Raw genomic sequence first — 24,718 nt, 5'->3', positions numbered from 1 at the left:
TTGGCCACTGGGGAAAGGAATTGGGAAAGGATCCAAAATGTACCAATGGGGGAACGGAAAAACCAGGAACTGTGAGGGTACAGCTAATCAGATGTGAACAATTAGCATACTGTGGCAAGGATTCATGGAGCTGTTAATTTTGCTCACCGTGAACACGAGGGAAGTCTCTCAGGGAGACTTCCTAGGGGAGAATACAGCAGCTTGAAAGCAGCTCACAGGTTGCAAAATCTCCATAGGAGGGCAAGATCTTCTGTGGTGTACTTTGGGCCACCACACAAAAGATCTGATGAAGAGTGAAGGCTTCCATGAGGCTACTGCTGCCACACCACAGCTGCTGGGGAAAAGCTGTGTGGTGGTGGTGAAACAGTGGGAAGATGTTTGGCAGCAGCAACTCTTGTGCAACTGCTGCAGAGATGATTTTGGCTTATTTTATGGGATAAGTCAGTGCAAGTCACTGGGAGATTTGTGGGAGAAAATCATGGTAGACATGGAAAAAGTAGAGATACATCTATTTAATTCAGTGCTTATAGTGGCTAATTATGAAGTTGCAAAGATGTTTAAACATTGGAATTGTTCCTGGTATAAATAAATGAACAAGGGTAAATACCCAAAAATGCACTCTAAGAAATCTGATTGGCATTTTTAACATGCTTGCACTGCAGTAAACATTGAGTCAGTTCAATTTAATCCAAGTATATTTATTTTTATTTTTTAGGAGAACGCCCCCCAGGGACAGATGTACTCAGATAACAAAGATTACAGTACAGTTTCTCAACAAGAGATGGAGCTGAATCAGACCTCATCACATCAAACCAGTTTATCTGCAAAGGTAGCAGCCAAACCAGTGACCAGAAGTTGCAATGAGCTGCAATTATTAACAGAGTACCATGGAATGGTAGCAAATCTTGGAGAACCACAGACCCTGTGTGAAAAATCAGCAATAGGGGAGGATAGCTGCATTGCTCTGGGGAAGGATTTCACTCCTGTGCCCATGCAGGGAAGGTAAGAATAAGAACAAACAATGTTTTTTCTCCAAATCAAAATTAATTTTGATTTCCTTGCAGGACAAATATGTGTGCTCAGTAAGTGAATATTTCTCCCACTGACACAAAAAAAGCAAAACCTTAATGGAACATCAGGGCAGTTCTAATTGCCATAGAGGGGTCATGGATCACCAGATTTCTAAACTAATCTCAACGTTAATAGCCACCACGGGCTAATTTTGCTGTGTTTTCAAGATCAGACAATTGGCTTTTCTTCTCTACTTGGTGTCAGAAAACCCACAGAGGTAAAGCAGTTTTCACATTACACCCTATACCTCTTTCAGAAAAATGCATCATAAAGATGTAGAGAGAATCACTACAACTGAGGCTGCAAACACTAAAATGGCACAATATAGCACAACTCTGGCAGCTGACATACCACACATCAAGTGGACAAGGAGAGTGTGCTCCTTGTGCATCCTCTCTTGCATCAGGAAAGGTGCAGGTTGCTGGGCAGGGATGTTAATATTTCCTGTTGCGACAGATAGAACATCAGCAATTCTATTTGTAAGTACTTAGAAATAATTTATAGACCCCAAAATATTTCAGGTGGACTTTGAAAGCTTTGAACCAGCAGCAACCACAGTGAGTGGAAGGCAGCCAGGGTGGACTCTCAACTTTTTTGGTAGTTTTGAGCATCTTTAGAGGACAGAACATAGTGAGAGAGAAGTGATGCACCTAAACCAAACTCCTGCAGAGCACAGGCCTTGAAGTGCTGCCTGGCGGTCTGCACTGAGCAAGGCTTACACTGCAGTTGTGAAGTAGAGTGCCAGCACAATATCTGGAATGTGATGCTGAAGGCCTTTGTTGTGTGGCTACAAATCAGGGCTACATAACATGATTTTATGTGGGAGGTGCAGTCCCAGGGGGTCCCCATAGTTCTGGCTGTGCTGGTGACATCCCTGGTTTGGTGAGCAGGACTGAGATTTGTCCCATGTCCCTGCATCTCCGTTAGAAGAAAATGTGCTTATCTTGGGAAGAAAGGAAGCTTGGGGAATTTTGGCAGAGGAGAGCCAGGCTAGCTGGATGAATTTTGTTGTGCCCTTACTTACACACATTTTTAACTATGGCATAGAAATCTACAGCAAATGCAGTCAATATTTTAATGTGCATCTGGAAGTTTCTGTCAGAGTGAGAATTGGAAGTCATTATAGTTATGCTTTCCAAATATTAAGAAAGTAATCAAATTATCAGCTTGACCAAAAAAGCCCTATAGATCCTTTAGATTTTTTGAGTATTTGAAGATTTTGTTGACTAAGAATTTTACTGACAGAAACAAATCTTATAAGGGTTCTTCAGTCCAGTATGTGAAGGGATGGGTTAATGTCTTATTCTGAAAGAGCATGGTAAGTACAACATATATGTGAGGATAGGGAGAAGGGAAGGACTGAGTGCATCTGAAGACAAGGTTTTTCTTTTGTGAATTTACATCTATATCTTGCTACAGCTGAGTTTGCCTGTGCTATTTACTCTCCTGTTTACTTTCCTGGCACTTGAACAAAATTTATATTCTTATGGGCCATAGAATATTGACCAACTCTTATTGTTCTGCTAAACTTCCCATTATTTTTCAGTGAGTGATAAGAATTTGTGTACTGGTGATACACAATTTCTGTGAACCTCTGAACCATCTGGCAGTTGTCTCTGGTCTCATGTGCCAGAGATGAAAAATACTAGGTCATTGGGGAGCCCACTTTCCTGTGAGTGCAGGGGGTAACTCCCAGTCTTTTTAACACTGTTAGTGCTGAGTAAACTGGACTCACAGTGTGTGATTTAGGAATAGAGGTACAATTAAATAGCCACACCCATACCCATGCTCCCTTTCAGACAAATGTATATTTAGTCTTCTATAGCAGTATGTTAGGGTTCAGGAAAGGATCTCTCAACATTTCTTCTTGTTGATCTTTTCCTCTTGCTCTTCCAATATTGATTTTTTAGTTTTTTTTGACATGGAGATTAAACTTATGAGTCTCTCCTTAGCATGTATTTTAACCAATATGCATCAGGTGCAGTTAAAATACTAATATGACCTGTATGACCACTCTTTAGGAGCAATTTCCCTTAAATAGTTGGGACTACCCAACAGAATGCAGATAGAAACATGGATAAACTTTTGCAGAGTCACAAATTTTTCGATTAGTTTCATTGGAATGAGAATTAACTTTCAATGTAAATTGTTCTTTTGCTTGCAAAGAAAACTACTGCTAATTAAAAGAAGAGGCAACCAATTTTTTTTTCCATATAGAGGTTCACTAAATTGGCACGTCTGCATAGTTTGTTTTAATGCATCTACTTAACTTAAATCGCTGAATTATCTTTCAGGACAAGATTCCCAGGTTCTCTAAATTTTTCAAATGTATACTGAGACAAGACTTTCCAAAGAATCTACTTAATGAAACAGGGGATTTATCTCGTTCTCTAAAATTACCTTTAAGAAAATGTTCTTATGTTAAGCAGGGCTGTTTACCCTGGGACAAAGATGTCCACCCTATCTTGGACTGAGCATTTCCTTTTGATTGCAGCACAGTCCTGCATGTTTTCTGGTCAGTGTACCTTCTGGGCTGCCTGCCTGTCAGAATGCCTTCTCATTTACTTTCCATGTTGAAGAGTGGTATCTTCTAACTCCAAATTTTACTGCATTGCCTTAGGTTCCCTTGCCTCTGTGTGAGGAGATCTGAACTATCCACTGTGGTCACTCCAATGATTCTGTACTTCCAGGGTGTCCTTCACCTGAAATAAGCCTGTCTGCCTTCTTGTGAACAACATAGTTGCTTCAGTGCTGCTTGCAGTGGGCAATGTAGACATGCCTCTCTGAAGTGGATCATGAACGAGCTCCAGTGACATCCTGTTCAGTTGGAATGCACCTGGCCCAGGTGTATGTTTACCCTGAACTGTGGTATACTCTGGACTCTCAGAAATGCAGCTTTTAGTACCAAACCATGGCAATGAAGACTGCATTTTGATTTTTTTCATTTCTCTCAAATTCCTCAGACTTTAAACAATGGTTTGACCAGGGTCCTTTTAATTATGGTTACACAAAAGTGACTTTCACAGTAGATGGACTTTGGCCCAAACCACCTTCATGAGCTCCTTACCTTGCAGGAAGATTCCACACTACTTTGTGACAGCATGGGCAGCACTCTTCGGATCAGCACTGACATCTCTAAAGATTCCATCAGGTCTTTGTACTTACAGAATGTGCCCCCCAAAAAAGCCCATTGGTCTCATCATTATCAGTGCTATTTGCATGGGAAGGACTTAACAGCATGGCTTTATATGAACCAAATCTGAAATCCTCCTTTTTGATCCACAGGAAGGGGGTGAAGTCAGCTATTTTTGTCTTAGGAATTCATGAGCATTGAAGGTAATCTATAGAAATGAGGTGAATAGGTAATTCTTAATTCCATGTAAACAATTGCTTTGCATTACTCCACTGAAGTTATATTTGGATGAACTTGGCTCTGGAGTTCTATGGTCATGTAATATGATAGTCCTTAGAAATTTTTTCTTTATTCTTTGTGTGTCATTAAGGAGATCCAGCTATAGGATAACAAAACCCTCTTTTTTTTATTCTGTTTGAAAATGTGTTTCAGCAAGCAAAACTATTTCAGCATTTCTTTTCTCCCTCAGTTTCACTTATGTAATAAAAAGTAAAAACAATCAACCAAATCCACTTCTTCCTGAGTCTCTGGTCCCAGGATCAGTAGGGAAAATGGTTTGCAATGAGAAGGTCAGTGAGTAAAAAGTGTCTATTGAATCCTTGGTTTGTAGCAAAAGAGCAGGGAGATTGCAATTTTATTTCCTGTTAGCTGGAGAAACTGGAAGTGAAGGTATTTTATAGTGAAAATTCAATACGAGAGTGAAGTTATGCCTTTAGCCATAAGGGATTATAAATCTCAATTTTGATTTTTAATTATGTTGATGTATTGATACTTTTAAAAGATGTTTGAGATTTAGAATTAGATGTCAAAAAGACATGGTTGCTGTCTAAATAAGTAAAATTTATGTGACAATTTAAAAGCTTCTTTAATTTATGTGACACTTTAAAATACAAGGGAAAACACTAAAGGAAAAAGCCCCTCAAAAACAATAAAACTACTTTTTTGTGATCCTAACGCTAATTTTGATCTTTGGCTGTGTTATAAACGCAACAGCAAAAATCAGATTAACAAAGAAACAATTTATTAATAAAACGATCCCAATCACCGATAAAAAGAGAAAACCACAAAAGGATTCACAGCATAGCGCCGGGTGGATGAGAAGACTGCACTCAAAAGCATGATTTTCCCAAATCCACACAGAGCAGGTCGCAGCTTGGGGGTTTTATAGGTGTTTTCATGTCCCGAGGCAGAACAGGTGCCCAGGATAGTCCAAATAGTCCAAATAATTTTTGGATGGGCTTCCTGGATTTGCTGGACTCTGCAGACTGTATTCCGGGAAGATCCTTTCACATGCGGATGGAGCTTGCCAGCCCATGTTTATTCCAATGTGTATTCCTCGGTGGAGAATTCTCTTTTTCGTTCTGAGAGGAATTTCTCTGTCTGGGTGCAATGCCGATTCTTATCTGGGTTGGCTAGTGTCTTTGTTTCTCGTAATGGTCCTTGTACTGTTCTCTTTGTCTCAGGACTGAGGACAGTGGAAACCTGGTGGGGGAATAGTTTCTACGGACCATACCTTTTTCATATTTTATATTAACACCAATCTAACATATCTTGCTATATTCTTTTATCACGAATTTTTACCCAATGTCACATTTATCACAGCTGCTAGAACAAAATGGGATCATCTCTTGAACAGTCAAACAGAGACAACATCATTTTCACATCATAATTGCCTGTCTGTGTAGGAACCATTCTGATTTTTAATGTCAATCACACAAACATTAGAGAAGAGTCCAACACAGATGGCTGACTTCACAGCAAACTACCACCTTCATCATTCTCAAGTGATGGTTACCTTGCTTGCTGTCTCATTGATGGCACTTCTGGTCTTCTCATTTATTATCCACAGTGAATGTTTGTGTTTTGATTCCCCATGTGGATCTTTAAATAGTATGACACTGCAGTAAACAAATAATGTGGAAGAAGTTTTCAAGTCTGACTTTGTTAATTGATTTAATTTGGTTTTAAATAGACCCTCTCAAACATTCATTGCTTACATGGAGGCATGGGGCTGCAACACAGTTTACTATAAGCAAACTGTGTAGGGGCATGGAACTGCTGAGAGTCTCTTAGCTTAAATTAAAGTTCCATGCTGTTGCCTCTACAATATCATAAAATACCATTCAAAGCCTAAAAAGCTGCAATAAGCAGCTCTAGTAAAACTTTAGGTTGAATGGTAGGAAGTATAACAGACCGTATTACACACAAAAGCAATTAAATAAGTTATTGTGGAGTTCTGCTGCCCTATTTTAATTTGCTGTTCTGCATTTCCTGGGAAAAGGTATCTTTCCATGGTAACAGAAGGAAGACTAAAATGTAGTTGTACCACGTAACTTAGGGTGTTTGACTTCATTGAGCAAAAGAGGTGTGTTCAGCAAAATACTGATTTTTGACATAGTTTCTGCTGTTAATGAAACATAAAAGCCTTCACTCATTGTAAGTTTTTCTGTGTTCCAAGCTGTTTGATTTTCTGTTGCTTTGTATTATTTATCCATCTCAGTGCTAATTTCTTACAATTATTCACATTATCTCAGATTGGTCATTTACTACAATTTCTATTCTGCCATTGACAGACTAAAGTCACGGTGCTCCCATGTAGCCGCTCAAATGCTTTTTGCTCTGACAGAACATTCTGTAAACAAGAACCCACCATTATTACTTTTTGTTTCTGAGTGGTCTGTTGAAAGAATTTGGGGGTACTAATTGACTGCATCACATTTTCCCAAACTGTCAGGCTGAACACTGAGCTTAGCACTCAGCGAAGAATTTGAAGTGTACTAACCTCCAAAAGCCAAATGTTTCGTTTGAGTGCCTGTGACATTCCACAAAGCTGTTGAATTTTGCAAGCAGCTGCTCTTTTCCTAATAGTTAATAACATGGTAATGTGGGGTTTGTCTTTGTGAGACCTCTTAGGTGAGTTGTGGAAAGATGCCAATCATATACAAGATGGGACTGGACTGCACTTTTTCCTCACACAAAACTCTGTTTAATCAAGAAAAGGTTTTTAGCCAACAAGTCAGTCAGACTTTGAAAAGAAATGTGTTGCAAAGAGCCAGTCACAGTTGAGCAGGATGATATGCCTGGGGCTTAAATAGCTGACATGAGGAGTAGCTGGCCATCTATGATTAAGCAAATAACTCAGACACTCAACACCTCTCCATGAAGTTTTTCATTGAAAAATTGATCTGTGTGCTTTGCTTCTGGCTGATGTGAATGCATGCAGGTGGCAGCTCTGACATACTGGATGATTTACAGGAATCATAACTTCTCATTAGCAGCTGGACAAGTTATACTAACTAATAAGATTTCAGTTTTGTCCCTGTTTTTCTGCTGTGAAGATGTGCATAAGGTTTATGTGAGCAAGAATAACTGAGTTTTCATGGACAGTGACTAGGAAGAAGGAAATGAAAGCATAGGAAATTCATGTTCCTTACATATATTACTGCATCAGGTGGACATGCATATAGGCAGCCACTGCAGCACAGTTTTTGAGAGGTTAATAGTCTGCACAATAACATGGCAACTTTTCCATGGGCCCAGACACTGCAGCTGGAAGGTAGAACAAGACATGACCTAAAAGTGAAGCCAAACTAGTTGAGAAAGGGAATAATGAAGGGAAATCCAATGTTTAACAGTAAGTTTGGGCCATTGAAATTTAAGATGTGGACCTCAACCTGAGGTGGAACAAGAGCCTGTGAACTTTGCAGAGGACAGAGGGTGAGGAAAAAAGTATTGTGATTTCATGGTCTAATCAAAAAAGAAGTAATGCTAGTAGGATTTACTTTATGTAGTTGTTTGGTAAGAAATGGATACCCTATTTCTGCTTTGCTCCGAGTAGTATTAAATGCATCTCCCAGTTCTTGGTAAGTGCATAGGTGCTCATACATCTGCCAGACACAATCTGTCTGCCAGACTCCAAGACAATCTTTTTTTTTCTTTCAGTGTAATTTTTAAAATATATAATGAAACATCAATTAAAATAGCAACTATTAACCAGGTATTCTATTTTATAAGAAAATTTCTTGATAATCAGCATTGTCTTGTTTACACACTCTTGATTCTTCTTTCCAATGGCTATTTCGTTGAAAATATAAGGGCCTGAAGGGAGAGAAGAAGGATTTGCTGTCTTCAGTCTAATAGCCAGGGTGATGTAATAAGAGCTTGGTTAGCTTAGCTCATTTGACCAAAAAAATTGTCTCATCCTCTGCCAGAGGAGGAGAGAGGACTTTGAGACAGAAGTGGAAGGAGAAGCATCTATTTGGTCAGATATCAGTAAAATGCAGAGGCAGCAGGAGTAGTGGAAAAGATTAATGGAAACTCTCCCATGCAGCTACGAAGGGACACTTGGATGAAGGTGAGCAGGGTGTACTGAGCTGTGGATTGAATTAGGTAAAAGCAAGTTAATGCTGTGGTTATAAGCTAGACTCTGAGGCAACCAGTCCCCAGATAAATATATACATAAAAAAATCTCAACGTCACGCAAAGCTGCAGTTAACAAGAATATGAACTTGTCAGTGACAAACCATGAAGTCAGACAGCCAAGTTAGCAGGATTACGTTCTTACCCTGAATATCTTGCACTTGTAATTACTTACAGCTTGGTCTTTCAAACAAAAGTAAGACATGTTAACAAGATACAGACATGGAAGGCTATGATTCCTCATAAAATAAAACAATCTCACTCCACAAGAGGGTACAAAAAGAAATATTTCCTTCCTTTTTTTCCTTTCATAGCTTGCCGTTAGGAGCAGATGTTTTAGAGCATGTTCTACTAGTGATAGGAATCTTTCAGTCTGCCCCAAACTTTAAACATCTCTTTCATTAGAATTAATTAACGTCAGAGTGTTTTGTCCTTTTGTGTTAAAAGCTCTGGAAATCATTCCTCAGCTGCAGCAAAAATTCCCTGAATAGCAATGGTCATATAGTAAAGAACTGAAGTTCATGTTAAATTGAATGTGGTTGATGGAAAAATAGATTAATGTAGATGGGAGAAATTAGCCAGTCAAGTAAAAAAATAAAAAAGGGTCACAGTCTGTAGTCTGGAAAATCATATGGCTTTTTAAAAAACCTGCTATACATAAGGAGCTCAAGTGATTTACTCTCTGAAATACAGCAAAAGCTGATAAATGAGTCACCAAAATGCTCACAGACAGTGACAAAGCAAGCAATTCTCTGCTTGATAGGGGCTAATGGGGCTGTAGGGGCAACCTGTAATAATTGTGCTAATGGACCAGCAGCAGTCAGAGACCACACAGAGCTCTGCCCCCAGCAGGTCGGAGCTACGTCAAGGACAGCACCGTGGGCTGGAGCCAGGGCTGTGAGTACTGGATGGGTTCAGAATTAATGCACTTGTGTTTGTTCTTTTCTTTTTATTTCTTTTCTTTGCATTTTTAAAATATTATTTCTTTTGGGTAGGGTGAAATATAAAACAGATTGGCAGTTACAGCCACTCAGTTTTAAAAAGCAGAGCTGAAGCTACTGAGTCAGTACTGTGTGAACTAGCGTCATTCAGAAACAGCTGTGAAAGGCTAAATGCTTCACTCTCACTTCCAGAGCTACTGTCTTCACTGTACTAGCCAGTAAGGACAGTAAACACAGTCCATCTGCCATTTGCTCCCTGGAGTCCTGGGCCAGAGATTCTGTAAGGACTCCCTTGCCTGAAGTGGAGGTCTGGCAGTGAAGGAGTTTGAAAGCATCTTCCTTAGATGGCCACACTGGCAGTTACATTGAACTCATATGTCTGGCAGGGCTTTGCACTTGATATCTGAGGAAGAAACACTTTTGTTTTGAGGAATTTAGTGTAAGAAGTCTAACCCTGAATAGGGTAAGTGAATATTTTGCAGTGACTTTTCCTCTCACGCTTGTAGTCTTATGCATTTTATTTTCTCTGCTGCCAAGAAAATAAAAAAGTGAAGGCAGTTTCAAATACTGTTTTGTTTCTAATCTTCCTAGAAGTGATAGGAGCAACTCTACCTCCTCAACCGTGTCAATGACATGTGACCTGCAATCCTCTTTAGGAGTCTATTGACAGCTGGTTCAGCATGTAAACCTCTTACAGTGAAAAGGATGAACCTGAATTTAGTGAATCTGTCTGCTAAAAGGAAGAATAAACCCAAAATGAGGGTAACAAGGAATACCCTTCTGTTTTCTCTGATGTGTCTTTAATCATATAAGCTAAAAGAGAAGGGCTATGTTGTAATATTATATAAGTATGTGGGGGTTTATTGCATTCATTGGCAGCATATATCTTCTTTTCCAGTTTGCTCTATATGCTGTATGTTGGGCCTCCCAGAGCTTTTCAGTGCAGGCCAATTAAAAAAAAAAAAAAAAAAAAAAAAAAAAAAAAAAAAAAAAAAAAAAAAAAGCTCTTCAAAGTGGTGTAATGAAATTTGTGTATTTTAGACATTATTTTTGGGTCTCACTTACTTGGCATATTGTAGTATGTGCCTAAAAATAAGCTAAATCAGAACTGTAAGAAGTAGTCATGTTTCAGAGTAAAAACTTTGAACATCAGTATTTGGAAAACTATTGTTTTTAACCATAAATAAAATGACAACAAGCACTCCTTACAAAACTGTTCCTAGTTAAGTGGAAGTATTGAAGAGGATTACATTGGTAGAAATATTCCAACTTGCCCATTTTGACAGAAGACAGACTGTCCTTGGAGAAGAGAATGATAGATTATCATAAGGATTTGTATGTATGGGAATTGTACTAGTCACTGTTTTGAATCTATTTTTCTGTGGACAGAAGTTGATACAGCTACACTGATGTTGTTAGACCTGTCATGCTTTCCTTCAGCTGGAAATCTGATGTTTGTGAGGCAGAACACACAAGAACTCTACATCAAAAGCAGTGAACAAATGTACTAATCTCTTCACAATTTGGAGTACAACTGATCATTTAATTTTCTTGATATGCCACTCCAAAAATGCTTTAGGCTCAATAAATAGGTTGGAGAACAGAGAATTCTGGCTCTTCATACTTCCTAAACTCTTTATGTACCTGAAAAAAAATTAGATCATATGTATAATACTTTGAGATAATCTAAATTAAGTATTGACACCGGCTTCCTTATATGTGATGGAATTTGTTTACTTGGATGCAAAATTAATTATCTGGATCCTACCTGTGATGCATCTGTTTCTCTTCAGGCATGAGGTCTTCAGTGTGTCATGGTCTGTATCACATTTAACCTTCATTGACAATAAAGTTGCTAGTAGGAGCATACTTTGTCCTATTGTGGTTACAGCATTTGGTTATTGACCAAAATAAATTAATATATAAACAGGAATAGTACTTCAGAGCTGAGATGGTAGCCATACCTCTTGTGATGAATAAAAAATGTTGATAGAGTACATCTCTTCTAATCAATGACCTTTTTAAAATTTGTCTATGTACTTTTGTCTTAAGTTAAAATCTTTTAGCTCTGCCATGTGTCATGTTATTTTTTCTCTTCAGCCCATGCTTTTTCCTAATGCTACTGTAGGAAATAATTACTGTAGCTTCAGTTCTTCCACTATTCTTATTAATTTTAATATTCCATAATCTTAAAATAGTACAAAGTGATTTTTTTCTCTGACAACCTGCTATGGACCTCTGCTTCTCATAAACATTTTTTGTTTTTAAAAATTTATTTTAAATTAGAACCTATTTCTAGATGCCACAACTCAAATAGATTACATTATTTGCATTCCAAACTGTTATTTTTGTGTAGTGGAACAACAATTATCCTGTGTTGTTTCTTGAGGTGCAGAAGGGCTACCTCCACATTAACTTTTAATAACAGTGTCTGATTATAGGCACTTTAGTGTGTGTTTGTTTGCTGTTTATTGTTTGTTTACCTTATTGTGGTGGTTTTACATTTGCCGAATATGTTTGCTAATTGAGAGATAGGATTTTTGGATAAAAAGGCAAAAGCAGGCTCAACTTAGAAGCAAAACCAGATTTCATTAACATACACTAAGAGGAGAAAAAGAAGAAAAGACAAAAAAACTAACACAAATTAATTTCTAAAACCAACCCTCTCACTACAAACCATTCATTTTCTACAAACAATGCAAAGAGGCAAAACTCAGAGCTGCAGGTATAAAACTGTCTTTCTTTCAGTCTTTGAGAGAGAGGTCACTCCTGTGGTTTGGTGACTTTCACACAGAAGCAGCCCACCCAGGAAAATCTGCATTTGTGGAACTTCCCATATCATAGGTAGCCTTTCCCATGACTACCTATGGGCTGTGGATTTCGCAAAATGGGGTGGTACCTTTTAAAAATGAGCTGTTTAAAAACACCACAAAGGATCTTTTTCAACTCAGGGAACAGAGATGGTCTTCTCACTTCTTCATTGGCAGAGAGCTTCTTCTCATCTCTCTGTTCAACTTCTCATGGGGGCACCAAAATATTCACTCAGTTCATCATTGATACCTTTGCTCAAATCCACAAATCATCTCCCCAGTTTATATTGTCCACGATTTAAAAGGTTATCCTGTTACCAAAATCAAAATGTTACCAATTCAGCCTAGAACCAAGGCACCTCGTCATGTCTATCACTTAAAAGAAGTCACTCTTCCTTTACTGACCTTGAGATCTCCATATTGTCCCTTTACATTTCGCCAACTTGGCCTTTTCTGTCATCTCCGAGAAGGGTTAGGGTTTAAAGTCTCAATCTCTGTCAGGAAAGAGTTAAAGCTTGCCCAGGCCTGCAGTGGTCAGGGGTCTCTGCCGCGGCAGCTGCAAATGTATCAGAGCCAGGCCGTGGGGAGGAGGCTGATGGACACCGTGTCTTCCACCCCTCACCCCTCGATCTGATGGCGCCAGCGCTGCAGCTGCTCTGTAAGGCCCAGCCTAGGGTGGGAGGGGGATCCCACCCTCCCCCCGGGCCAGGGGTGCCGGCAGCCAGGGGGGCCCGGGGCACGGTCCTGCCGCAGCCCAGCCCGATCCCCGCCGGAGCCCCAGAGCCCCGGCCGGCCCTGCTGAACTGCGGCCCTGCCGAGCTGCGGCCCGGCCTGCCCTGCCCTGGGGCAGCGGCCCCCGGAGCTCCCCCCAGCTGCCCACGAGTTACTGCTCGCCGGACGGGGGAGAAAAAAGAGTGCTATATCACACTATATGCATAATTTCTTCTTGCAAAGTTCCTCTGCAGAGGGTATTAAAAACAGAGTTGTTGATGCAGTGACTGCTGACAACAATTTCTGGAGTTGTTTTATTGAAAAAATATATGCAAGAATTGTGTTTGTTAACACTTTTTCTAACATTACAAGCTTTTCTTATTTGGAGGTGCTGTTCAAGAGCACTAAACCTGTTTGATCTATTTGAGTTGATAATCAAATAGCTGCATAACTGTCTGGTTCAACACATGGCAAATGACAAGAACTGCTTTTTAAACATTTAAATAGTGGTTCATTCTTTTAAGAACACTAGCAAGTGTTTTTGATTGAAAAATTAATAGATTATTCAGGCACTGTATCTGCTTCAGGAATCAAAACACCTGTAAAATTTCTTCTGTCCTTAACTGTCTGTATCAGCTGTGCTCCACTGCTGGTAGAGAAGCTGTTAACATTGGGCAGCCGTGGGCTTTCCCCTTTTCTGCAGATAATCCCTTGATGACAAATTTTCTTTTAAAGTCGGGGGCACTGGCACTTTCCCTTTTCTATTTTCTTTTTCCTTGGGAGCAGAATAAAGTTTAATTTATGCAACCTCATTTCTGTGTGGCCAGAGATTTTCATGTGTATGTCAAGAGTTATTGTCCTATCTATTTTTCTAATGATCAATATTCAGGATTTATTTAGCTTTGGGATGGTGCTAATTTTTAAAACATACATAACAAATATTATGACATATCTCATGAAGAATATGCTATTTCAGGAAGAACAGGGAAGGAAGTCACCTCAGAGAATATGGAGTAACCAAAGTTACCCCATTCTGTATAGAGTTGAAGGGAATGTGGTGATTGAGAGGAAAGAGTCTGGCATCTCTGTGACAGAGAGAGAAAAAGTGCATTAAGAAATATGATGTACAGTTGAATTATATTGCTGGAACAAAGGCATCTGTCGTGTAGGAAGAGGAATTTCCTTCTGAGTCCTGAGAGGTGTGATTCTGGTTTTTGGTTTTTCAGTGCACAGAAGCATGTTCTTACCTGGAGAATGATTAGAGTTCGAATCAGGAGGAAGGGAAGCTGCAATTATTATTATGCAAAGGAAGCCTTTTTCCTTCCTTCCTTCCTTCCTTCCTTCCTTCCTTCCTTCCTTCCTTCCTTCCTTCCTTCCTTCCTTCCTTCCTTCCTTCCTTCCTTCCTTCCTTCCTTCCTTCCTTCCTTCCTTCCTTCCTTCCTTCCTTCCTTCCTTCCTTCCTTCCTTCCTTCCTTCCTTCCTTCCTTCCTTCCTTCCTTCCTTCCTTCCTTCCTTCCTTCCTTCCTTCCTTCCTTCCTTCCTTCCTTCTCCTCTGTTTTTCAATTTATTTCTGCATTATGGTTTTTTGTGTTATGATATGAGTAATTTCTTCAGTACATATGATTTGTATAAATGTTTTCTATTTAGGGAAGATAAAGCTTTTGAAAAATAGACTTCATTCTTAATGAATGTAGTAATGATAAATGAAATTCATGATATTGTGGCTACTGTCCTTCATGATTAATTATCTCTCGTTTTTACTCTGGTCGTCTCTTCTAAGAAACTTTGTTTAGTTGTAGTATTTGTTATAAACTCTTGGTTCAGTAGTATTCTTGAGCTTTTGTTTAAGAGGCAACCTCATGCTTGTAATGGTTTTAGTTACTAGTTTAGAATTAGATTACTAGTTCAGGGAAGCATGCTAACTCTTTTTTCCTCTGAAGAGATTCTGCTTTTAATTTTTTATATAGTGAAATTTTTAATAAGTTATGGTAAAAAATTGTTGATGTTCTTGCATAATATATATGCTTCCATATTCTCCTCTTCTTCAATGCTGACCAAATCTTTCCTGTGGAAGTGAGAATTATTGCTTTCTTTTTTCAGAGAAATAGCTTCCCAACTCATAGTTGTGTGCACAGTATAACGTATAGGGGATTAAACATTATTTAAAATGTATCCTTTTTATTATAAGGAATGAAAGCAATGCATTGTGTACCATGATTAATCTTTTCAATACAAGGCTAAATAATAGGTTTCAGTCAGATCTAGTGATTATTTTAAGTGCTTGCAGCCTAACTAGGGTGAGTATGGTCTTCTCAGCTTTCTCAGGCTCATGGAGGGTGTTATTTCTTTTGGTGTCCTTTGCTGTAGTGCATTTGGGATTGAAAGTTTGCTTAAGGCTGAACATCAGGGCCCACCACAAAGTCCTCCTTTCCTTTTTAAAATTGCAGGTGTAAACACTATTAGGAAATGCCTGAAAATGTGATCAGAGTGCAGGTCTGGTGCTTGATGGCAGGAAGGTATCACCTGCAGGTAATAGGAAGCAATGGTGTGCTGTAGGTGAAAACCACAGGCCTCGTCAGCCACCATTTCTGACTAATGTCTGAGGAGTCATCAACTCATCAGTGGGAGCAACTGGAGTCTCCCACAGCTCTTCCTTTCATCTCCTGCTCTCACCATACCTCTCCAGAGGGCCAATTTGACCAACTCAAACTATTCTATAATTCTCATATTTAATGTAGCAAATGCTTTTTGAGTCCGAACTGTGGGAGAAGAACTGTGAATCCTAGTGGTGTCCAGCTTGCCAGATCCTTACCTGCACATAGTACAAATCTAGAGTGGTCTTCTCATTTTGCGAGCAGGCCTACCCACAATGGGTATGAGCTGACCTGGTGATTAACCTCTTGGTAATGTTGCTGAATTGCTCAGTAGAGGTGGATTGCACTCCATTCCATCATGTGGATATAACTAAAGTTTCTAGCTATTTGATCAGGAAGAAACATTTGAAGTGCGATCTGACCTCAGGTTTTGAAACAGGTGTTACATTTTGATTTGTTTCCTATTTACACAGTGTCCCAATTACCAGCTACTTGCAGGGTTGAGGAGCACCAAGAATTATGCTAATATGGTTTTTGAACACTGCAGACTTCTTCCTCTACCAGCAGGGGGTCTTTGGGCCTTCCTAGTTGCAGATGACCTTTTATCTTTGGATTAAGTAGATGTCAAATTGCACCTCCAGCATTTCTGCAGAAGTATGAGGAGCAGAGAGGGGTTTGCACTAGGCTCTCTATTCAAGGATGACTTTTGTTTTTAATGACTTTTTGTTTTAATCCATGCTATTTTTTTAATGATGTTTTTACAACCTTTCTTTCTGGAGCTTTCAGCCTTCAAGATTCCTTTATGCCCTAATTAGCTTTATTGTTTATATTACTCTCATTCCCTAATTAGAGTAATCGCATCATGGGGGAGTTGAGGCTCTTCTGCTTTTTCTCTAATTATTTTTGTTTTGTCAAGCCTGGCTGTTTCCTGCTGCTTATTCTTGTCCTTGTGTTTTTATTCTCTGCAAATTGTTGTTGTCATGTACTAATTGTTTTTACTTTATCTGAAGACCTTTTCCATTTTTACTTTCTTCGTCATTCTTGGCCATCTGTTCAGCTCCACAGTTCCATTTAAAAGTGACAGGACCCATACCAGCAAGTGGGAATAATAAAGTGTAAAAAGAAAGTGATGGTGATGTCTAAGTGAACGTGATATCTTTAATTAATATTCTGGATTCTTCAGCTCAGGTTCTGTCACTTAAGCCACCTTCCACCTAACCTTTATACTCCCTTTCTTGCTGCCATTCCTGTGGTTGCTTTGCCCTTTCAGCACTTTTTGCAAACTGGTTATTCACAGTAGTGGTGAAGAGCTGCTGAGGTGTGGATTGTCAGTGGATATACATATACCTGTGTAACATAAAGCAATGTTAGTGTCAACCCCTAACAATTCCAATAAAATGGAAGTTTTTATAGAAAGTGTCTGGTTGCTAGTCTTGGAATTTACACATTAGGAGGAAAAAACCAAAAGGAAGTGTAGAAAGGTTAATAGTGTGCATGAGGTGAGGAAAGATCAGAACAGCATATATCTTTTGAACCCTTTTTTTCCTGTGGAACAAGTGACATTGTTGTGTTTAAAAGTAGAAACAGTTAAGGGATCATTTTCATGAGTCAAATTTCTGAACGCATACATCAGAATTGTTATAAAAATTGCCCCCTTTGGATGCAGACTTTGAATATAGTGGGATGCTGGGATTAGCCATGAGTGTATCAGCAAAGCTTGGTAAGCGCACATTTAAAGTCCTGGTAGTGTTCTTGCTGTGCCTATGGGTTCTATTTTGTAAAAGCTCTAGGTAGGCTTTTAAATTGAAAGCCATAATGAGATTAGAAGAGCACTTGTTTCAAAATACCAGTTTCTCCACTTAGACTTTCTTTCATGTGAATGATATTCTCCTGCTTAAAAAAGGAAGCACTTTGATAGCTACAGAGTATGCAATCATCTCTTCACAAATGAAGTGCCAGTGCAATGTAGCACCTGAGTTGTAATCTGCCCAACATTTGACCTGTGGTACTGGGTAATGAAATCTAACTCATTCACTTTCTTCAGTTGAGACTGAAAATGTGTGGTTTACAGTAGAGTTTGAATGAGCGTTGTGGCCACTCATGATTGAAATAACCATACCCAATTGCTCTGCACCTAGCACATCTTCTGACTGAAAACACTATTGAACAAACAAGCCAAAGCAGTACCTGGAGGTTTTAATTTTACGGAGTCAAAGTTCAGACACAGCTCTACAAATTGCAAGAAACTTAACTGTCTTCCATCGTGTTATAAAGTCAAATACGCAAATCCTTATTTTTGAGCTGTCCTTATATTTAGAAGATTGAATAACCAGTCACTGTAGTGTATTTATTTAGAAGTCTATGGTTTTATAATTTCTTTCCCCTCCCAGTCCAGCAATAGTAGAAGAAATTTTGGGTTTCCTCTAAGTGAGTTTCCTCTGGGTGTATTAAGATCTGCATTTTGACTGTATGTCTAGCATATTTCTTCAAGAATTTGTAGTGGTGGGGGGCTACAGTTTTGAATGAAATAAATCTGAGCATACCTGAATGATATTAATTTTGATCAGTAATGTTTCTGAAAGAGCCTGGTCATGGGAAAATGTTCTAAAATGACTCAATTATTTAGTCTCTCCCAGAAGCCTGCCCCAAAGCCAGACCTCTGTGATTGTGATTGATTGTCTTAGCTGCTTCTTAAGTTTGGGGATTTATAATTCAGCAAAAAGCTCCTTCACAATGCCAAGCTGCAATATGACAAGAAGTAGCTTATGGTCTGTTTAGTTATCTGCAACATCAGGACCAAGACTTGACAGAAACCATTTGGAAGGGATTGTGTTGCAGAAATGAAGTACTTGTATTCAGATTTTCTTCCTTAATACCAAGAGTACCAATGTTATTGTAGAGATTAGGGGATTTGTAGACGGTGATCCATGTCTCAAATAACATTGATGGGAAATAAATTCTTCTGTTATCTTGTATTTTATGAAGTGTGCTAGTGTAAATTTATGTGAATGAGTGCCCTGTGAATATAAGGATGAAACCACCATGACTAGTTCAAAGATAATGAATGAAAACCCTAATTTAGGTCAACACCATTCTTAAAGAGTATTTAACTAATTAGATGGACTTGTAGCAAAATATTATGTAGATCTGTAGTGAATAATTTTACTGCAGACTTAATATTCTGGTTTTTTTCTCCCTCTGAAGATATCACTTCAATTTTTCAAAATTATTCAGCTTGAGGTCAAAACCTTCTGTTTTTACAGAGAAGACACCACTACTGAAGGTTTCCTCAGAGGAAAATGGGTGAGTTACATTCATTTTTCTCAAAATATTTTTCTCCTAAGTTTCCTTCTATTTAATTGCATGTGGTTGTTTCTTATATCCTAACACCATGTCTGCTGGGAAATAAAGTGAATAGCAGGGGCTGTGAGCACAGAATTACTCTGGAGGACCTTGGTAGCAGTGAAGGGGCTGAAAAAAGGGAAGGGAAGGATGTAAGGTGTGAGCTCAGGGTGATTAGAGAGCCCTAAGAATAGATAGCTGCAGGTACTGTGCTCTTATTTTGCCCGTGTGCTTTTACATAAAGGCACTGAGTGACACAGCAGAACTATAGGGAAGGTCCTGATGATGGAGCTTACACACCAAATATACTGCCTGGTGTATCAGAGAACTGGTGCTCTCTGATGCATCTAGATGTCATGGGGTCTTTGTTCTTGCTCCCCAGTCTACCCAGCTGTGTCACCAAGGGGAGCTTGGTCTGTACTGAATAAGTCTCTTTCTATGACATTTTCCATAAATATCTCTCAGAGTGAATGTAAGGATCTGCAAGGTCAGTTTCATCTACTGCCTGTTGAAATAAAACACTGTTTTATTTTGTTATGTTTACTGAAAATGTGTGACAGGTTGCAGTGTATGGCTCTTCATAATCCAGATTTTACCACAGATGATGATTCATGGGACAACAGCTCTGCAGAATTTGAGCAAAGGTTTCATCTGGAAAGTGAAATGACGAGTTTTTCCAGATCTGCTTCTTCTGAGAAATATGAAATCTTGGACAACCTTCATGTCAAGTTCAATTTATCAAAGATGAGGTCTGAATTCAAACAAATTTTCTTTAATTTATGCATGTATTTTTTTAATGCATAGATGTCTAGAAAATTATTTATTTATATAAATTAATAAAATAGGACTCCATATTTAGACTGTATCTTGCCACTGATAGATTGAAATTGATGACAGACTCTCCATAATGATCAATAACCCCTTGTTCTAACAAGAATCAGTTATAGCACCTATTCTAAATTTGTAATTAAATACTTTCTGTATTGCTTTTGACATTTCTTTAAAACTATTTTTAAATGGTGGATGATTCCACAGCATTTTTTTCTTCAGTGTCTTGTTGCTTCAGTTTTAAAAGTTCTTCTGTAGTCATTACAGTAGCTTTTCACATATACGCAAAGCAAAATATAACTGAGCATTTTTCCATCTTGGATAACATTAATATATTTCATTCTTTACTCCAAAGTAGGCTTTTACATCATTTGGGCATGGAGGAAATTGAATCTGTTAATATATTAAAAAACAGCAATATGATAAGAGCTTAACTTCTAATTTTCTCAGGATATTTTTGCTGGGGATTTAACTAGCAAAACCTGTAATCTTGGATACTAATTCCCTCTTCCCCTTCCAGAAGTTCAATTCTTTTTCTAGTTTGTTTTGGTGTCTGTAGACAGCTCTGCAGGGTTTTCATGGAGCCCAACATTGCAGGTCCTCATCTTGTTGGTCTGCCGTGCCTACCCAGCGGAATGTCAGTCCATCGTTTCCCAATCTGTATATTGTTTTAGCTCATCACTTCCCAATTGTTTTCTTCTCATTGTGCATATGGTATTGTGCTCTCCCGCTCTGCTGCTGAACAAATGGAGCAGGAGAATTCCAATTACTGCAGTTAGTGCAAGGTGAACACATGGAAAGAAGTTTGGCAGGTGTTTTTCTTCACATTTGTGGTAGCTTTTCCTTGTATTTGACACAACAAAGGTATCAACTGGGAGTGTGAAATCCATTGTGTCCAGGTTTATAATCTGGGGAGGAGCATGTTTTTCTGGCAGAACTTCCCTTGAAATATTTTCACTGCTGTAGTGCAAGATGTACATTTGGGATCAGTTTCTTGGCTGTTGTAAATCAGCATAACACTGCTGAGATAGCAAATGAAGCTAAACTGCCCAACACCATATGCAGATCAGATCAAAAATCATTTGGCTTAGAAGATGGGGTGAAATTCTTCATAGATTTATACTCCAAGCATTTCCAGCTGAAGTCAAATAGGATTGGAGTACTGGAGGCATATATCAGCATAGGATTTGGCACAGGGTTTGTACTTGCATGGCTGTGCCAGATTAGCACTGTAGGAAGAGACAGATTGCAAACCACGGGTGAGTCAAAAGCTGATCATGTCTCAAATGTAAGCTGTTAAAATTGCTGCTTCCGTTATACAAAATGCCATGAAAACAAACGGGCAGGAGGAAAAGACCCTTCTAAGTTGTCTATTTATTAAAACCATTTCCAAAACCTTGGTTTTATTGCATCTTGCCAGCTCCTTTGGATGAGCTTCTATTATTTACAAACAAGTGGTTATTAATTTATAAATGCTTAATTAACATTTTATTTCACTTGTGTCTTAAAATCAAGGGGTTTTTGCAGTGGTTCGGCTTCTCCAATGGGTGCAGCTCCGGCCAGCCCTGCCGCCACTACAACCCGGGGGCCACTTTGCCAGAGGCGTGGGCAAACCCGACCACGGTGCGGATAGTGCGCAGAATAGAAAGGCGGGACTCTCAGGGTGTGCAACCAAGGGGTGCGTGGTCCCCAAGGCAGCGCTCCGAGGAGAGACGCTGACCTCGGAATGCCACGGCTCTTTATTGAGTGGGTTACAGGGGTGGGATTGCGTGGGACCAATCACAACCTTTTGCCAACGTATAATGAGGGAATGCACAACTTTTGAACCAATAATAAGTAACTTGGGGAGGAGGAATACATGATGAGGTGTTTTAGTTTGAAAAGACAGGAGTCTGTAAAGGAAGGCAAAAGCCTCCTGTGAAGTGGGAAAGGTAAACCCCCTCCCTCCCTCCGAATTACCACAATTTCAAAATAAAAAAAACAGCTCTCAGGCAAAGGTATGGGAATGGGAATAATAGTTATTTACTAGAAAAAACTAAAATAGAAAAAAAAGAACAACAAATGTAATTAGTACAAACAAAACTACTGATACAGTCAGAAAACCTGACACCCTGAGGAGTCAGGGTGTTGGTAAAAGTCCAGTTGGATGGTGGCTGTGCCTCCTGCAGTGGCAGATGAAATGCTGCTGAAGCAGAGATCCTGTAGAAGGGTATAGTTTTCTGTGAAGGTCTGGTGATAGAGTAGATGGGCCTGGTCCTCCTCTGGGAATCCAGCAGGGAAGAAGCTGCTTCTCTGGGAATCCAGCGAAGATGGCTGCTCCTCTGGGAATCCAGTGAAGAAAAACTGGCCGATGGCTTAGACCAAGCTTATTTTATGCAGGTAGGAATGCTTGGTTCCTCCTTCTGGGTGGAGCATCTCACAATGGGATGATGTACCTTATCAGTCATGCAGTGAGTCACTTAATGGCCCATTAGCAGGAGACATCTCCCCGGAGGGAGACATTGTTCTTGGAAGAGATAAGATAACTGCCCCCCACCTCCAACAGATGGCAAATAGAATACATTCTTATCTCACAAATCCAGGACATGAGGGGGTGGGGAAGTTATATAACTTAAAGATTGACACTTAACAGAAAAGTGGTAAACAACTATTATGGGATAGGGTTACCAGGACAACCAAGGTTTTGGCGGGAAAGTCTGGGGGAAGGAGAGAAGGGGAGAAGGAGAGGGAAGGAGAGAAGGAGAGGGAAGGAGAGGCCATCTTAAACAATAGTAATAATTACAAAATTATAAAACACAACTTATAAAACCAAACTGGAGCACTAAAAACCCAACTGGAATTGAATTTAAGCACCACCACAGGTTTTTAATAATAACTTTAAGTATCATTATAAATCGTAAGCCCAAAATGTAAACAAAAAATATAAAATGTATTAAAATTAAACCAGTTTGGATTATGATTTATTAATTCATAACATAACAAATTCTCAAAATTACAGAATGAAATTGTAATGTAGAGATGGGCAGAATTGACAAGCAGGGTAGAGGATGTATGACTAAGTTGGCACTAATTATTTTCCATAAATCACATAATACCAAAAGAAGTTATCAGTGACAAAATGCTGATAATGGTTTGTGTCATCATTCCTTTTTTATCATGCCTGTATTACTTTCTTCCTCTCTCTGCCATCTTGATTTTCAGCACAGCAGGTTACTTGGAATTTCTAGAAGCCACCTAACTGGCTTCTTTCTTCTCTTCCTCTGCCTTATCTAGATTTTCGTGCTGTGCAAAGTTTGGGTAAAGTTGTTACCGCTTCTTTTTAATAGAGGACTGCAGCCCCTTTGTACTGGTCTGTGGCAACACATTTTTATTACCTTCTGGTTTTTTATTAGCTTCTGTTTGGAAAATTCTGAAGAGAGAGGAAACTTCAGGAAAACAGTGTTTTTGGAAAAAATGGATCTACAGTCATTTATGTTGCTTTTTGTCAATTAATTGATTTAGGGATTTATTTCCACTGGGATTAAAAATGATTTCCAACATTCTTCAGATTATTCTGCTTTAATATTTTGTCCTGTAGCATCTGTCAATGCAGCTTTTTATTGCATTCTTCCTTTTTCAACTAATTATCCTGGTGACTTGAAATGTTTTCCTTCTTGCTTGTCATCAAGTTTAAATCAAGCCTTGCATTTGTCATTTTGTCAAAAAAACAAGGTTTGAATGTTTACTTTTGAAACAAAACTGAATAAGAATATTGATGCTTTCAAAATGAAAATATGTAACAAGGTCAAATCAACAGAAAGGCTTCTGTAAATTAAGGCATCAGTATAACACATTGATGGGGAATCAGAAAATTTTTAGTTGTCTTTTGAGTACGATTAAAAAGTGATAATTTAAAATGCTAAATCTTAAGCTTTCTTTCTCAAGACCACGCGTTTTCAATATCCACATTTTAATTTAGAGTTATTCTTGCCTAAGCCCCTCAGTAGTAAGCTTGGACAATTCAGAATATTTTATTGCATCTCATTTCCAGAACAGGGCATTCCTTCAATGGGCACAGAGGTGCCGTGGAAAAAAAAATTAATTTTGTTAGTAGATTTATGCTCATGAAGTATATTTGATTTTAAAAGATACTGTTAAACCCAGAAGATTCTTAAAGCTTGTTCTTGTCTTCAAACTACTATTTCTAATACTTTTCGAGGTGTGTATTACAAGTCCAGTTTTGAGAAAGTCACTCATGTCACTGTCTCTGCAACAAGCTGTGCTTTCAGCAAAGCCATGTTACCTCCCTGTGATGGCAGGGCTCCTTTGCCTCTCTGGGAGAGACAAGAATGAGCTGAGGGGGTCTGGGTCTGCCAGGGGCCAGCAGCAGTAGTGGACAAGTGGTTCCAGAATCCAGAACCAGTTCATTCTGCAGCCTTCCCTTAGATTTTCCAAAGGGCAAATCCTCCTTCCTGTGCATTGAGATCCATCTGCCAGGAGAGCTGGTAAAGGAGCCCTCGTAGTCACCAAGGCTTCCCAAGCCTCTGCTGACCTTGCTTTGTGGTGTCTGTACTCTGATGTGACATACTATCACCCATAAGTGCTTTCTGTGAAGTTTCTGAAATGTCAGAGCTGTTAAGAGAATAGAAAAGGTTGTTTTAAAACTAGCCAGATAGTAAACACATGTTTTCTTGTTTTTCAGATGCTGCCTAAAATTCCTGAAAGTTTCAGGCCTCTTTATCTTTGTAGTTGTCTGCTCTGTAAGTATTGAATTTGTAGTCCTCCCTTGGCCCCTATTTCTTTAAAATTAGTTCAGAATCAGCTATGATATTTTCTCTTAGCACACAGAAAATGTCTCGAGGCAAAATGACAATACTGTGCAGTGCTTCA

The 24,718-nt window shown here is 39.0% G+C and overlaps 1 protein-coding gene across 1 annotated transcript in view; it reads left to right on the top strand.

The window, feature by feature from the left end:
• Positions 1–736: 736 nt before the first annotated feature.
• The window catches only part of OCA2 (OCA2 melanosomal transmembrane protein), a gene marked incomplete at its 5' end in the record, with an annotated part of 159,107 nt that continues 135,125 nt past the window's right edge, over positions 737–24,718 (top strand). The window contains 4 exons of the mRNA XM_083855828.1: positions 737–1,002; positions 18,884–18,982; positions 19,582–19,770; positions 24,531–24,588. Coding sequence (XP_083711954.1) covers positions 737–1,002; positions 18,884–18,982; positions 19,582–19,770; positions 24,531–24,588 — 612 coding nt within the window. The remainder of the gene's footprint in view (positions 1,003–18,883; positions 18,983–19,581; positions 19,771–24,530; positions 24,589–24,718) is intronic.

The sequence above is a fragment of the Zosterops lateralis genome (genome assembly GCF_965231275.1).
Source record: "Zosterops lateralis genome assembly, chromosome: 2".
Taxonomy (NCBI): domain Eukaryota; kingdom Metazoa; phylum Chordata; class Aves; order Passeriformes; family Zosteropidae; genus Zosterops; species Zosterops lateralis.
The sequence above is the reverse complement of the archived record's forward strand: the minus strand, read 5'-3'. Positions and strand labels throughout refer to the sequence as shown.